Source organism: Thamnophis elegans, chromosome 6 (assembly GCF_009769535.1).
Source record: "Thamnophis elegans isolate rThaEle1 chromosome 6, rThaEle1.pri, whole genome shotgun sequence".
Lineage (NCBI taxonomy): Eukaryota > Metazoa > Chordata > Lepidosauria > Squamata > Colubridae > Thamnophis > Thamnophis elegans.
In genome coordinates, this window is record NC_045546.1 from 14,476,465 (window position 1) to 14,491,805 (window position 15,341).

Consider the following 15,341-nt stretch of genomic DNA (forward strand, 5'->3'; position numbering starts at 1 on the left):
TTCGTTTCTTTTTCTTGACAGATAGGAAACCTTTAAACACGTTCTATTGTAGTTCTCTATCATTGTTATTCCCATTTTATGAAAGCAATGCATAACTTGCATTTCACCTTTGCAATGCCCGCTCTTAAAAATATTAGGCTGCTTTTATCAGGGGGTTCACTCAGTAAAAACCCTAAATTAATCTAAAATTGTGGGCCTTTGGTCTTCAGTGGTGTTATGTCATTACTTAACCATCCTCTTTGGGCTTCCTGAAGTCTCTTCACTCACCATATGTTAGTTGACTGATTTAAACATGATTCCAAGAAGAAAGACATTGAACTCTGCAATGCTATACAAGACTGGCTTTTCAAACCATTAAACCTTGTTTGTACACGTCTGGTTCATTGTATTGACTTATTAATTCAATCCTCACTTTTATATCACCACCTTGCAAGGAACTTGGCAGGTCACCTAATCCAACCCCATGCCCAAGCAGGAAACCCTACATCTGCCTCTACCTAGGATCAAACTCACAACCTCCTGATTGTGAGGCGAGAGCTCCACCTCTAGGGCACAGCAGCAGGTGCAGTTCGCTGCCGTTAATTATCTGCATGATGGTAAAAATAATCTACATCATGGAGATTTTTCTGAAAGCTAGACATAGGGATGTACAGTTTCAGAGTATTGGCCATGTCTTTTTCCTTCTCCTATTTCTTTCTATTCCTCTTCCTTCTATGCTAATTTTATCCCAATGTTCCCTCGAGAGATAGATTGGACTCAAAAACTGATTGATTCCAGATTGCTGAGAACATAGAGACCATCACACTTCAATGGCCTTCTCATTCCTATTCTAATCTGGGACTCTTCTGTCATGTGACCCTGTTGCAAAGAGTCATGGGGCTTACCTGTGGATATTGGAGGGCAATGTGCCTCACAAATGAACTCACAATATGGATTTGTGACCATGCATCACAACAGTGGCAAGGTGACAAGGCTGATTACAGATTAACAGAGTTGGAAGGGACCTTGTAGGTCATCTAGTCCAACAACTCCCCCCCCCCCCAGTGTGCAAGCAAGAGACCCTATACCATTTCTGACAAATGGCAGTCCAATCTCTTCTTGAAAGCCTCCACTGGTGAAGCTCCCACAACTTCTAAAGCCAAGCTGTTCCATTGGTTGATTGTTCTCCCTGTCAGAAAATTCCTTCTTATTTCTAGGTTGAATCTCTCCTTGATCAGTTTCCATCCATTATTCCTTGTCTGGCCTTTGAGTTCCTTGGAAAATAGCTTGACCTCCCCTCTTCTCTGTGGCAACCCCTCAAATCTTGGAACACTGTTATCACGTCTCCCCTGGTCCTTCTCTTCACTAGACTAGCCATGTCCAGTTCCTGTAACCGTTCTTCATATGTTTTAGTCTCTAGTCCCTTAATCATCTGGTTGCTCTTCTCTGCACTTTTTCTAGAGTCTCAACATCTTTTTTATAGTGTGGTGACCAAAACTGGATGCAGTACTCTAGGTGTGGCCTCACTAGGGCTTTATAGAGTGGTATATAGTACCTCTCTTGATCTTGATTGTATCCCTCTGTTAACACAATTTAGGATTGCATTGGCTTTTTTGGCTGCCGCTGCACACTGTTAGCTCATATTTAATTGGTTGTCCACTAAGACTCCAAGATCCCTGTCACTGCTATTAAGCCTGTTTCACCCAGCCTATATGTGTACTTTGGGTTTTTCTTGCCTAAGTGTAAGACTTCACTTTTATCTACTCTGAATTTCATTTTGTTAGATAGATCGATGTTTTAAGTGAACTGTAAATGTGCGTATTGAAGCATTCATAAAGTCTAACTACGCCGTATTCTTGTTTATCTTTGAAGGTATCACAATCTTGGGATTGTACCGGATAGGGGGTGTGAACTCCAAAGTGCAGAAGCTGATGAATACCGTTTTCTGTAAGAATACTGAGATGTTCATTGTGCTTCAGTGTTTTATTGTGTGTTCCACCAGAATCTACTTCTATGTGCAAGCAAAATAAGCTTGTACTTATCCAACAGTCCTGCTTATTGGATATGTTCTTAGGAAAGGAGGAGTTCAGGCGTAACCACCCATCTAATGTTTTTTAATGGTTAAATATTCCTTTTTCCAAATATATATCCTGGTTATATATGATTAGCATTCAATTTACAACTGAGTTTTATTCATTTGCTAGGATAATTGCATGATTAGTCCTCGACTTACAACAGTTCATTTAGTGACCATTCAAAGTTATAACAGCACTGAAACATCTGACTTGTGACCATTTTTCAGAGTTACAACCTTTGCAGCATCTCTATGAACATGTGATGAAAATGTGGATGCTTGGCAACTAGTGTGTGTGTGTGTGTGTGTGTATTGTATTTGTGCTGATAAATAAATAAAGGGAGACTAGTATAGATCTATTTCAAGCTATTTAGCTCTCATCAGCTAGCCATACCCTTACTGGGATTTGAACCTGTGCTGTATTACATATTAGGCAGTTGTGTTAGCCACTAAGCCACAGCACATACAGCACAGGTTCAAATCCCAGTAAGGGTATGGCTAGCTGATGAGAGCTAAATAGCTTGAAATAGATCTATACTAGTCTCCCTTTATTTATTTATCAGCACAAATACAACACAAATGTAACAAAGGCAACAGTAAAAAATATTGGCTTTCTGTCTGGATGGTCTCTTGTGACGAGCCGATGGACAGAGAAAGGAAGCAGTATGCCTCCTCCCATATTTGGGCATACCAAGGGGTTGTGACACTAAATACATGCATACATACATACATACATACATACATACATGTGTGTGTGTGTGTGTCAGTTGCAGTGTCCCATGGTCATGTGATCAGGGATGGGATTCAGACGGTTCACATCAGTTTGGGTAAACCGGATGTTAATTTTGCATCCAGTTCGCTGAACCGGTTGTTGCAAGGACTGGCTCCCTCCGCCCATCTTGCCCCGCCCCTCCCAGGAGTCTACACCTCACCAGTTTATCATGCCAGGTACAAGGCTCATATGGAGGCTGTGGGAGGGCGAAAAACGGGCATTCAGGAAGTGCAGAAACGGGACTGTTTCCAGCTTCCGGAACGCCTCCGGAGCACAGGGGAGGTAGTTTTTGCCCTCCCGGAGGCTCATAAAAAGTCTCTGGAGCCTGGGGAGGCCGAGTAGGCCATGCCCCCCCATGGCCACGGCCACGCCAACCAGGCAGAGAACCTATTGCTAAAAATTTTCAATCCCACCATTGCATGTGATCACCTTTCCGACCTTCTGACAAGCAAAGTCAATGAGGAAGCCACTTAAAACAACCAGATGATTCACTTAACAACTATGGCAAGAAAAATCGTAAAATGGGTCAAAATTTACTTAACAAATATCTCACTTAAAAACAGAAATCTTGGGCTCAGTTCAGAGGTGGGTTGCTCCCGGTTTTACTACCGGTTCACTTCATCGCATTGCTTGCACGTGCATGCACAGTTGAATGCAAATTGTTCTTTGTGCATGTGCATAACAATTTACAGTGAACTGCACACGTACGCACACTACTAAACAACATGCTGGCAGCAGCAACCAGGGAACCGGTTCGGGGGCATGGCCAGCCTGGGTCGCTGCTGGTTCTGTGACCCAGGCCAAAATACCACTACCGGTTTGGCCGAACCAGGCCGAATCAGGAGCAACTCACCTCTGGCTCAGTCAAGCTGGTCATAAGTCAAGGACTACCTGTGCTGAAATCTTAAAATGATGTTTCTACCTCTTATAACTGCTTTTTATCTTCAGTTTAATTTCAGCATTCTGATGAAATGTTATAAATAATACAATATAAAAAGACACAACAATAATATACTTTGAGAGTCTGTATAAAAAGATTTGCAATGTTAAACTGAAATTTAAGAACATTAAGACACCTTAATAACCAAAAACAGAGTACTATATCTACAACCTTTGTAATTTAAGGAACTGCATTATTATTATGCAAAATGAAACATATAAAATAGCCTTTTTAACTGCATGAGTCAGTTTGGAATCCTTTAAGTTATGAATTTTTATTTTATTTTTGGGAAATCATCAAAATTGTAAAATAATTTATAGATGGCATTTTACCGTAAAATCGCATTATATTAATCAGTCTTTCTATATTGTGAAGATTGTACCCCAATTAATACATGTTACCATTTCTGGTAGCAAAATTCCTGTTCTGCTTACCATTTTGGTTCATAGTATTTGAAAAACTTTTTGGAGATAATTTTTGGAAATGATACGACAACCTTCATTCATTCGTTCATTCATGTTCTCCAAGATATATAAAGTAACACAGCTCAAGAGATTATGAGCAAATTAAATTTCTTTTTATTAGCTGCCACATATATTACAGCAAATTATGGGGGAACTATTTATTTCAGATTATTCTAACTTCTAAAATGGTTTCTTCAATTTCCAATAAAAATGAGAGTGATTCAGTAATCAGATTTAAAAGCAAGCACAATTTTTTAGTCTTTTGAAATGCTGGAACATTTTGGCATTTATGCAAGACAGTCAAACAGCGGCAGAGAATTGCCAGTGACACTGCCAACAACTGTAGCTTGGCAATAGAGAAGGAGCATAAAAGTTCTGCCAAGTTAGGCTGTAGCTCCTCTGGTCCATCATTTTATATCACATAATGGCCAACTGAATGGAAATGGGAAGTTGGACTGGAGAGCAAAAGCCTCATTCACTCTTGCTTCCCAGGAACCACTATTTTAAGCCATTCTTAAGAGGTGAGTTCTTACCGGTTCGACCGAGTAAGTAGTAACTCGGCTGCCCACGCCCCTGAACCGGTTCTATCAGCAGTGCCGTAGGTGCTGTCATCTTGTTTTTTGCTTCTGTGCATGCACAAAAGCAATTTTTCACTACTGCGCATGTGTGCATCAAGCTCCCGTGTGCCCAGACCGCACATGCGCCCGATGCACATCCGTGAGCAAACCGGCAGTAAAAGAATCCGGAAGCCACCTCTGCTTCCTATGATTTAGAAAATAATAAAACTAATCACCAACACTATTAATAGCCATTGACAGCCTCATCTTTCATGAACTCTTCTAAAGATTGAAATTGACAACCATTCATTGTAATTGCTGGCAGCAAATGCCAGAGTTTGTCTCATGAGTCAGTTCAGTATCTCCTTGCCTCTGGTTTCAGACACTGACCTTGAGTTCTAACATTGTAAAGGGTGAAAGGATTTCTGTCCATGTTGTCTGTGTCACAGATGAACATCCTCTTAGCCTCCGTTATTTGAGCTATAGAGCAGTGGTGAGTTGCAGGCAGTACGCTCCGGTAGGGGCGTACCGGAGCCTGCCCGGAGCACCGGATACCATTCTGGTACAGTGCTCCGGATGGCCCGCCCGAGCTCCTTACCGGTCTTTTAAGTCTTCGGTGCTTCCATGCACACACATGTGGATGCTGCCGGGACCCACCACTGCTGTAGATCCACCAAGAGCAATAGCACGTAGACTTATATACCGCTTCACAGTGCTTTACAGCACTCTCTAAGCGGTTTTACAGAGTCAGCATATTGCCCCCAACAATTTAGGGTCCTTGTTTTACCCAAACTATACAACACAGCTGTTTCAACACAGCTCAACTACTGGTATGGATTCCTTGTTGAAAATATTTCTATACTCTTTCTTTCCAAAGAAGGGAACCACAACCATAATATCTGGGACACAATACAATGGGACAGGATCTCACACACAGATCCCTGTTAAGAGTGGTCATCAGAAACTTTCATGGGACTCTGAAATTCTAAGCATTATTTGCAGTTTGACCAGGAAGTTATCTGACCATGATAAAGGTGATATTGTCCTCAGAGGTGGGCTTCACATAATTTAACAACTGGTTCGCCTAGTGCAGAACCGAAATTGTGAGCGAGCGCACACATTCTTGCTTTGCTTGTGTGCGCACCTTCCGCACTTGCATGTGGCTTCAAACACACGGCGATTTCCTGCACGCGGCTTTCAGCACACCACCTCGGGTAGCTGGGATGTGTGGGCAAGCCAGAGAGTGATATATATATATATATATAGGAAGGGATAGCGCTGGGGGTGGGGGCAGTCGGAACTACCCTTCTTTGGAAAGAAAGAGTATAGAAATATTTTCAACAAGGAATCCATACCAGTAGTTGATCTGTGTCGAAACAGCTGTGTTGTATAGTTTGTCATATATTACTTGTTTTTCCCCAATGATATAAGTTGTTGTTAATATTGAATTACCAACTGTATTGAATATTTCAATATGTACAGATTTTCATGGCTTCAAGTGATGACAATACTAGCAGGGGTACCTAAAATTCCACTAGGAAATGGATTCATCCAGGTTCTCTCCCTTTTTAATAGCTCCTAAATCTCCTCCTGATATGGACATTGATTTGGAAATTTGGGACAATAAAACTATAACAAGTGGACTAAAGAACTACCTCAGGTAAGCATAAGCCATGTGCCATTCCAGCCTCTTATGGCAGGTGCTTGTCAGTATCTCTGATTTTTTTTTGGTTATTTTGTCTTATTTTTGGTGCATTATGAATCTTTCCCTTTTAAATGGACCTTTTCTTAGTTGATATCTAATGCTTACAACACTGGGTAATATATTTCTTTAACTAGTTAATTCATTTATTCAGAACTTCTGCAGCATGGTTCACTAATTGTCTATTAGAATCACATAAAATAAATACAACTTATTTGTTTAATAAATCCAGTAATTTAGGCAGCGGCATTGGCAAGGAATGGGGGAAAAATGAGGATACATGTTTATTCAGAAAGCAGATTAGTTTTAAATCCATTGTCTGGCATTCCAGACAACCTAATGTTGAATTCATTTGAGCCATATTGGAGTATTTTGACTGAATCTACTGAGACAGTTGTTAAGAGTGCACACGTTCAGAGGTACTTTTAGAGTAAGCTGATAGGATTTCAGATTGCAAAGCTATCACAATTACTTCTCTATTGTTTTGGAATAACTGGTGATTGGGAGTGGTATTTTTGATAGGATCAGCCAAGGGTTTGACTCTAAGTATCTCTCTTTGAATATTCTTAGATGTTTAACACTAATCAAGGGGAAAATTTGTTGTTGTTGTTGTTAGTTGTGAGCCATGGACCCCAGGGACAAGGATTCTCTAGGCTTTCCTGTCTTTTACCATCCTCTGGAGTCCATTTGAGCTCATGCGTACTGCTTCGGTGACTCCATCCAGCCACCTCATTCTCTGTCCTCCCCTTCTTCTTTTGCCCTCAATCTTTCCCAGCATGAGGCTCTTCTCCAGTGAGTCCTTCCTTCTCATTAGGTGGCCAAAGTATTGGAGTTTCATCTTCAGGATCTGGCCTTCTAAAGAGCAGTCAGGGTTGATCTCCTCTAGGAAAATTCCAACGGTTTATCCAAAATAAAGAGGCAGATTGAATTTAGTTAAGGACGCGGCAACTTCTTTGGAATCTAAGTAAACTTCCTTCTTCTTCACATAATTTAATGAAATCATAGAAGATAGCCTGTTGCAGCACCAAGCTAACATTGGTCAATGTCTAAACAAGCAAAGCCGTCAAACCCATTTAGGACTTGATGAGAAATCACTAGAAATCTGAAATCTGTAGGCTAAACAAAACAAGGCAGTAATAATCATTACTGTGCTCTGGCCAGGAAAATTACATGGAATCAAGGAACCAAACTTGATGTGAGAAGATCTTTACCTTTGAGAACTATGAATGATTTAGTCACAAAGTTTTGTCTCCTATGCTTCCATGATCATATCCTTCCTCCATGTAACATCCTCTAAAGATCATACAGCTGAAAAAGAGCAAACCTCTTGTAGCCCAACTCATCTGGAGGTCACCAGCTTGGAAAAAGCTGCAATAGGGCACGTCAAGAAGCTTTATTTATCATCTCTCCTTCCAGCTGTGTGACTATTTAAGACTTCAGTAGTACTATCCATAACTCATAGCCATGCGAGTTTAGAATGGAGCTAAAGTGTCTGCTTTGGAATGAAATGCGAAAATCTTCAAAATACTACATTCAGCCTCTTTTTTCACTATTTTTCCCCTCAGGTGTCTTGCAGAGCCACTGATGACCTTCAAATTACACAAGGATTTCATCATTGCTGTTAGTAAGTGAAAAAAAAAGAATGATAATCCTGGAATTGGGGGAGAGAGGGAGAGAGAGGGAGGGAGGTATGTGTGTGTGTATCCACATACAGTATGCACATTACGCACAAACACACACAGAGAGTGCATTTAGAAAGTAATCAGACACCCTTTCAATTTTATTATGCTGTTTTCACTTTGTCATTGTGGGGTATTGAGTGTAGATTAATGAGAAAAAAGTGAATTCTAACAACTATAGTCTATCTATCTATACATCTATATTTATATACTAGTATACTATATATATTAGTTTATGCCACAGCAACCTAAGTCTATAAAGAAATCTGGTTTCTTATTTACTGTGTTTCTTGTAATAGTCGATATAAACTGTTGGATGTTGGCATTTTGTAATATTTCAATTTTCCTAAGAGCCAGGCAGTGAACAATACCGTGGGCCTTCCAGTAGTTCTCTTGTATGTCCTTGTATTTTTATTTTTATTTAAAAGGGAAAGGGCCACTGAAGGCTCAATTCTCTAAACCAGTGGTCCCCAACCTTTTTATCGCCGCGGACCAGTCAGCCTTTGATAATTTTACCGTGGCCCGCTGAGCGCGCGCAGGGGTGGGGGGGGGCGTTGTTCGCGACGACACATTGATTGTTTATATATCAGATTGTTTTGATTAAACAACTTTTATTTTATTGTATTTAAACATGCCTTACAAAATAAAATACAATTACATAAATATAAAGTGCTTTGATATGCCTCCCCCACCCGGACAGACTTATGTTCCTCAAAGACCATCCTGAACCCTCAACCCGGACCAATCTTTCTGCCCGCCCTCCCCCTCCCCACCACATTCGGCGGGCAAAGAACAGAGCGCGCGCGCGCGAATGCCGTGGAGAGAGAGAAAATAAATATATATATAAATATATAACTGTTTGGGAGTAAAAGCGGGGAGGCGCACCCGGCCGGGGGGGGGAGGAGGAGGAAGGAGGGTGGGAAGGAAGCTGGCAAGCGAAGAACAGAAAGTAATTAGCAAGGATTAAAACGACCTGCCGGAAAAAGGAGAGGGGAAAAAAAAAACACCAGATCTGACGGCTAGTGCAGCCTCCACCGGAGGGGCTGCAGAAACACACACCGCCAGTCCTGTCCTTCCTTTCCAACCAGTCTCTCTCTGCGCGTGCATACACACACACACACACCACACAAACACACACCCGCCGGCAGATATGCACGCACACACACTTTTTTTTTTTTTGCAATTGGCAGAACTACGGTTTTCTTTCTTTAAAAAAAAATAATTAAATGGAGGTGGGGGGTGTGTGGAGAGAAAGGGAGAGAAGCGGACACATAAAACCGAGCCGCACTCACGAACCACAGCATGCATCTGGGTGACAAAATTGCAGGGAGAAAGCAGGAAAAGCCGAGGAGAGAGCAAAAAAGAAAAGAGCCAGACCAAGCACGGCAGGGCGGGAAGGAAGGCGATGATGATTGGGGGAGGTTTGAAAAAGCAGATCCAAGCGCAAAAGTTACTGAGTCATTTCAGCGGCGGCCGGAACAGTTTTCTTGACTCCCTCCCTCTCTCCCTCTCTCTCTCCTCTCTCACTCTCTCACTCTCTCTTTCCCTGGCGATGGATCGGTGCGGGTGGGGGGGGAGAGAGAAGGGAGGAGACGGTGAGGGAGGGAGGGAGAGAGAGCCGAGGGTGGGACCAAAGGGGGGGGAGAGAAATGCATTTAAGAGGAGCGGATTTAAAAGAGCGATCATGGCCCCCGGCCGCTGCGCGGCCCGGTGCCAGGTACTCCACGGCCCGGCACCGGTCCGCGGACCGGGGGTTGGGGACCACTGCTCTAAACAAACATGCCTTTGTGTGTTTGTGACTTTTTAAGTGAGATCTCTCGGGGGATACTTGTAGATATTCCCAGATTGCCATGGAATTAGGACACTCCCCCCCATCAATGGCCTAACACAGATTTTATACGGGAAGCCATTTAGATGAAAGTGATTGAATAGAGCAGGAATCCAACTTGAATAAAATTAAAACTGGGCTTAAAGATATGTGGGAAGTGGGAGGTGAGTTCAGCAATAAATTTTCATTTATTTGTCCCTTTGCAAATCACGTCTTCTTTTGTCCCATTCCTGCCAGTAGCTTTTGATATTCATATGTCTATTTTATCCATTTCTATTTTAAGAATTCAATGTGCATTTTAAAACTTTCTATGTGGATGGCCTTATGCATTTCTGTGCGGTGGATAATCAGTAGTGTTTAGACATCTGGTGGTGTATACTTTGTCAGCTTTTGTTTGTTTAAAGAAATCTTTAAAATTCCATTTTTGTTCCTGACAATAAGTAGCATGTGATATAGCAATGATGATTGGAGTAGCAGAGATTTATATAGTATTCTTAAAATTGGGGGGAATCTTAAAGATCATCTTAATCAATGCCTTCCTCAGCATATAATCCACTAGTTAGAACAGGGATGTCAAACTTGCGATGACATATTGTCATCACATGACGTATCTCAACTTTTTTTCCCCTTTGCTAAACCGGGGGTGGGTGTGGCCAACCTATGACACATCCAGCCCACAGGCCGGAAGTTTCACACCCCTGAGCTAGAACATCTCAGCCAGGACGACCTCCAGCTTCTGTTTGAAAACACTTAGTACAGGAGAACTCATTGGGTTATTTTTATTGTTACTATCTCGTTAATAGAGTCTGATGACCAGAATTACAGAGTGGAAGCAGTCCACGCCCTTGTCCACAAATTGCCAGAGAAAAACCGGGAGATGTTGGACATCCTGATAAAGCATTTGGTCAAGTAAGAATTGCTTTTTATGGGGGTTATTTACAATCATGGGAGGAAAGAAAGGAGTTTTAGTGCCGCTGCCTTAAATCACATCCCAAAACAACAGTTAAACCCAGTGGTGGGATTCAGCCAGTTTGCACCTGTTTGGGAGAAGTGGTTGTTAATTTTCTAAGCAGTTCAGAGAAGTGATTGTTGAAAGAAATCTCCTTTTGTTCTTTTCCACTTTACAGGGCTAATCCTGTAAGGAAGGCAGGAAAAAAACATTCTGGTGTTGTTTCTAGCCTAATCTTTATTGCCCTGCTTATAGAAACTGCCTCTCTGGTTAAGCCTTATTACACTGTAATAGCTAAGGTGAAGTGCCCATTGACTTGAGTGACGATGCCCACATGATCACATGACCACCAAGCCATGCCTACCCAGCTGTTCATTAGGGCACAGAACTGGTTGTTAAATTATTTGAATCCCGCCACTGGTTAAACCCTATGAAATAAGTACTCACGACTGGAAATGTATTTATTAACTAGCGCCCCCTGGAGGTTCCCAGTGCAAAGTTGAATTCATTCCATGATCTGTTCACCTAAATTTTTTCTGGCAAAAGGTTCTGTTGAAGGTTGCTCCAAGCTGATTGACCATTCAAGCGGTATATAAGTCTACTGCTATTATTATTCTCCTTTTCATATATTTCTGAAAAAACAGTAACTTAAAATGTCAGATCTGTCTCTTGTTCCTGATGCTGTTTAGGTGGTCACCTTGCTGTATGTTTGAAACTTCTTGTGTGTGTGTTTGTGTTTAAAACTCTTTCATTTTTTTAATTTTTCAAAAGCGTTACTTAAAGAACATCTGGAAATCTGTTATAGATCTGCCGTTGACGCTTGTAACCATTTCTTGGTAGAATGAAATCATGGAACATAAAGGAGCCAGTTCTGCCTTAAATTAACTCTCAAATGGATTTCAATTTACACTCCCTACATTTAACTCTATATAAATATGTGTGTGGTTAACGTGTGTTCCTTGGAAATGTTCAGCCATAAGCAATGATATTCAGTCATTGGATTCACACATTCTATTTCTCTTCCCATAACTATATCTGTTTGGCAACCAAATACAATAAAAGACACAAATGAAATTGTTAGGGTACCTCACAGGATGATTTTAAGCCAATTGCTCTCACTCTACATTACATGTACTGTTATGGGGGGGAGGGGAATGGGAAGAGGCAATTATAAAAGTATCTTTAGATTTTGGCATAATGGATAGAGTAATAATCACCATCATCTTGTCTTCATCTAATTCAGGTGCACTGCAATATAATCTAAAGAAATGCTATATATAATATATGCTTCCATGAATTCTTGTCATATGTTACTTTGATAAAATATTAGATTGACATTTCACAAATAAGAGTTAAAATTTGTGGTGTCATTTGTGGATGAAAGGATTACTAATCAGATCTAATAAATCTGTTCAAAATTTGACTATTCCACCTTTATAATGATGAAAAACTAAAGATTGTTAATATTTAAAATTTTATCTGGAAATATATAGCACAATAAAAGTAGACTTTCGGGAAATGGATATTTAATGTAATAACATACATTTTCTTCTCTTATTATTTCAGCCTATTTATATTCATTATCCCAAAATAAAACCATTACAATAATATTTCTATCTCATTAGTATTATGAAAAAGCTATTTTCTAAAATTTCTTCAAGAAACTGGGCCTTGGTTCCCATTTCAAAAAATTATGTCCAATTTATTACTTGTCAGGGTAATATCTGCCTCACTTTTATTATCTAAAAGATTCAATTTGTTACTAAGGTAACCTAAGCTTTCCGTGTTAAGATAAATCTGTTCAAAATTTACAGTAATATGGAAACTGACATCAGTATTACCTTAGTTTTAACTTTACTTACTTAATATTCTTTTATTAGTAAAGAATTGAAAATCTTTATAGGGCATTCTAGTTGTATACATAGTTATGTGACTGCTTTAGACAATATTAAGCCATAAAATATTCCAACTTTAAATATTGTATTCAGTAATATGTAATAGGGTTAGTTATGAAATTTGGAACCGCTTTAATATGAAGAAGAAAACCACCAAGGATAACACCCTGTGTCAGTTGTGTCCAATGTTATGTGTAGGACAACTTACTCATAGATATGAACTCCACAATGAGTCCGTATGACAAAAGTTACTGCCCCAGTCTACTCTCTCAGGAAAGTGAGACTCATGACTATATTTAGCTGAAGCAAAGGAACTTTTACTGAAAGAAATTGGTGTTCCCGCTCAAAATACAAAACTATTCTTTCATTTCCCACTCCCTTTCCCCATGACCAGTCCCCCGGCCAGCCAATGTGATGCTAGTAAGATGTTTTGAGAAACTCTGAGGTATCAAACTGGTAACATTCTATTCTCACAGCAAACGGCCTTGAAGATCCTGTAAGTACTGGTTTCCAGCAAAAACTTCATAAATCCCAGTCATGTGACTGCAGGACACTGCAAGTTGCCATAAATTTAGTCCAGCACTCACAATGCTATCTTACATCCAGAGGGAGCCAGATGTTGGAACTTTAAATCTAGGTCATAAGTAACTTTTTCAGGATCCATCGTAACTTTAAACAGTTGTTAAGCAATCAGTCATAAGTCAAGGTCCACCCATAGTCTAAAACAAAAGCTTTTATAAATTTCTGGCCTCTTAAGGATTGTATAAAATGACAAATTCTGCCTGGCGTGCCTTTTCATGTGGTCATGCTACAAAGTGTTGGTGTTTGGAACTGGATTGTGTGAATCGATTTGAATTAATTAAACCATTGGTGGCAATACATTGAATAGAAGTCAGTTATCATTTTGGAAAAAATGATATTTACATATTCTGATTTCAGTTAAGCCCTGTCAGCTACATTTGTTTGTGATTCCTCTTGCTTGGGGGGAAAAAGTTAAAATAATTTCTACTTCACACACAAAAGAAAGTGTTATATTGGATTTATATTTATTGGGAAGAAACCTGATCTTTAGAGGCAGTGTACATAAAATATACATATTGTTTGGTATTTGTGTTAATCTGTAGAAATTCCGTAACAAAACAGCTTGGGAGGAAAACTACAATTAACCAAATATGTTAAATATTTGAAACTCTGCTTAAAATATGTAGAATGTTTAAATCATTTAAATATTTGAATTATTAACTAGGAAAAGCCTGTTTCCAAAATTTCTACATGAATATATTCTTCACCAAAGGGCAAATAGTTTCTGTCTTTCCAACGTATATTATCAAAACAAATTATAAATGTTACTTAACATATACATAAATGGTGTGTCCAGTTATATTGAGCGGAAATGCAAAGCTAATTATATGATGCCTAAAGTCTATCTTTTTTAAAAAATATGTGTTTGTTTTCAGAGTATCATTACATAGTCAGCAGAATCTCATGACCGTCTCCAATCTTGGAGTCATTTTTGGTCCCACGCTGATGAGAGCCCAGGAGGAAACAGTGGCGGCTATGATGAACATCAAGTTTCAGAATATTGTGGTTGAGATTCTCATTGAGCATTATGAAAAGGTAGAATGTCGTGAGTTTTACTGAAATCTACGGTGAAAAGAAATATGAAATACAACTCATTATATTACTGTAATAACTAGGAATATAAATGTCTTGGGTTTTTTAATGAATAGTGAATAAACGGAATAGTTTATTCCTGTTATGGCAAACCAGAGGTGGTACACAGAGCCCTCTGTCGGCACGCGGGCTATTGCCAGCTGCTCTTCTGGGTTCTGCCACGCACTTACGCGTCAGGCAGCTGGTCCAGTCCGTATGGACAATAGCCAGCTGCTCTCTTCCAGGTTCCAGTGTGCACATACATGCCGGCCAGCTGGTCTTCGTGCAGAGACCAGCTGGCCAGCGTGCACACAGGCACCGGAACCTGGAAGAGAGCAGCTGGCCAGCGCACATGTGTGTGATGGAATCCGGAAGAGCAGCTGGCTGCCCTGCACATGCACCCTGGCCAGCTGCTCTCTTCTGGGTTTCGGCTCTCCGGTGCACGCTCCAGTTTCGGCACACAGTGCCGAAAAGGTTAACTATCACTGGTTTATTCAGTCAACAGCACCATAACATTTCCCGATTTGAAGCTAGGCTGCAATTTGGGGGGACTTCCTAAACTCATAGCTCCTGCTTCAACGTCAAGTGAAAAGAAAAATGGAGGAATTGCATGTTTAGCCTACTGAAGAGCTAACAGAAAGAGCTATGACGAGAGCCTTCAAATATCTGAAAGGTTGTCACATAGAAGATATATTCTTTGTGATCCCAGACAGCAGGACAAGAAGTAATAGATTAAAACTATAACAAAGAAGTAGATACCAACATAGTTATCAGAAGGAACGTCTGGTCCAGGGGTGTCAAATTCAAGGCCCGTGGGCTGGATATGGCCCACGGGTGCTTAGATCTGGC

General features: G+C 40.4%; 1 protein-coding gene across 1 annotated transcript in view; it reads left to right on the top strand.

Annotated features, from left to right (window-relative positions):
- ARHGAP42 (Rho GTPase activating protein 42) overlaps positions 1–15,341 on the top strand; it is a 176,716-nt gene that overhangs the window by 146,677 nt on the left and 14,698 nt on the right. Inside the window, 5 exon segments of the mRNA XM_032220054.1 lie at positions 1,852–1,926; positions 6,362–6,446; positions 8,054–8,112; positions 10,799–10,904; positions 14,297–14,456. Of these exon segments, the coding sequence (XP_032075945.1) occupies positions 1,852–1,926; positions 6,362–6,446; positions 8,054–8,112; positions 10,799–10,904; positions 14,297–14,456 (485 nt within the window).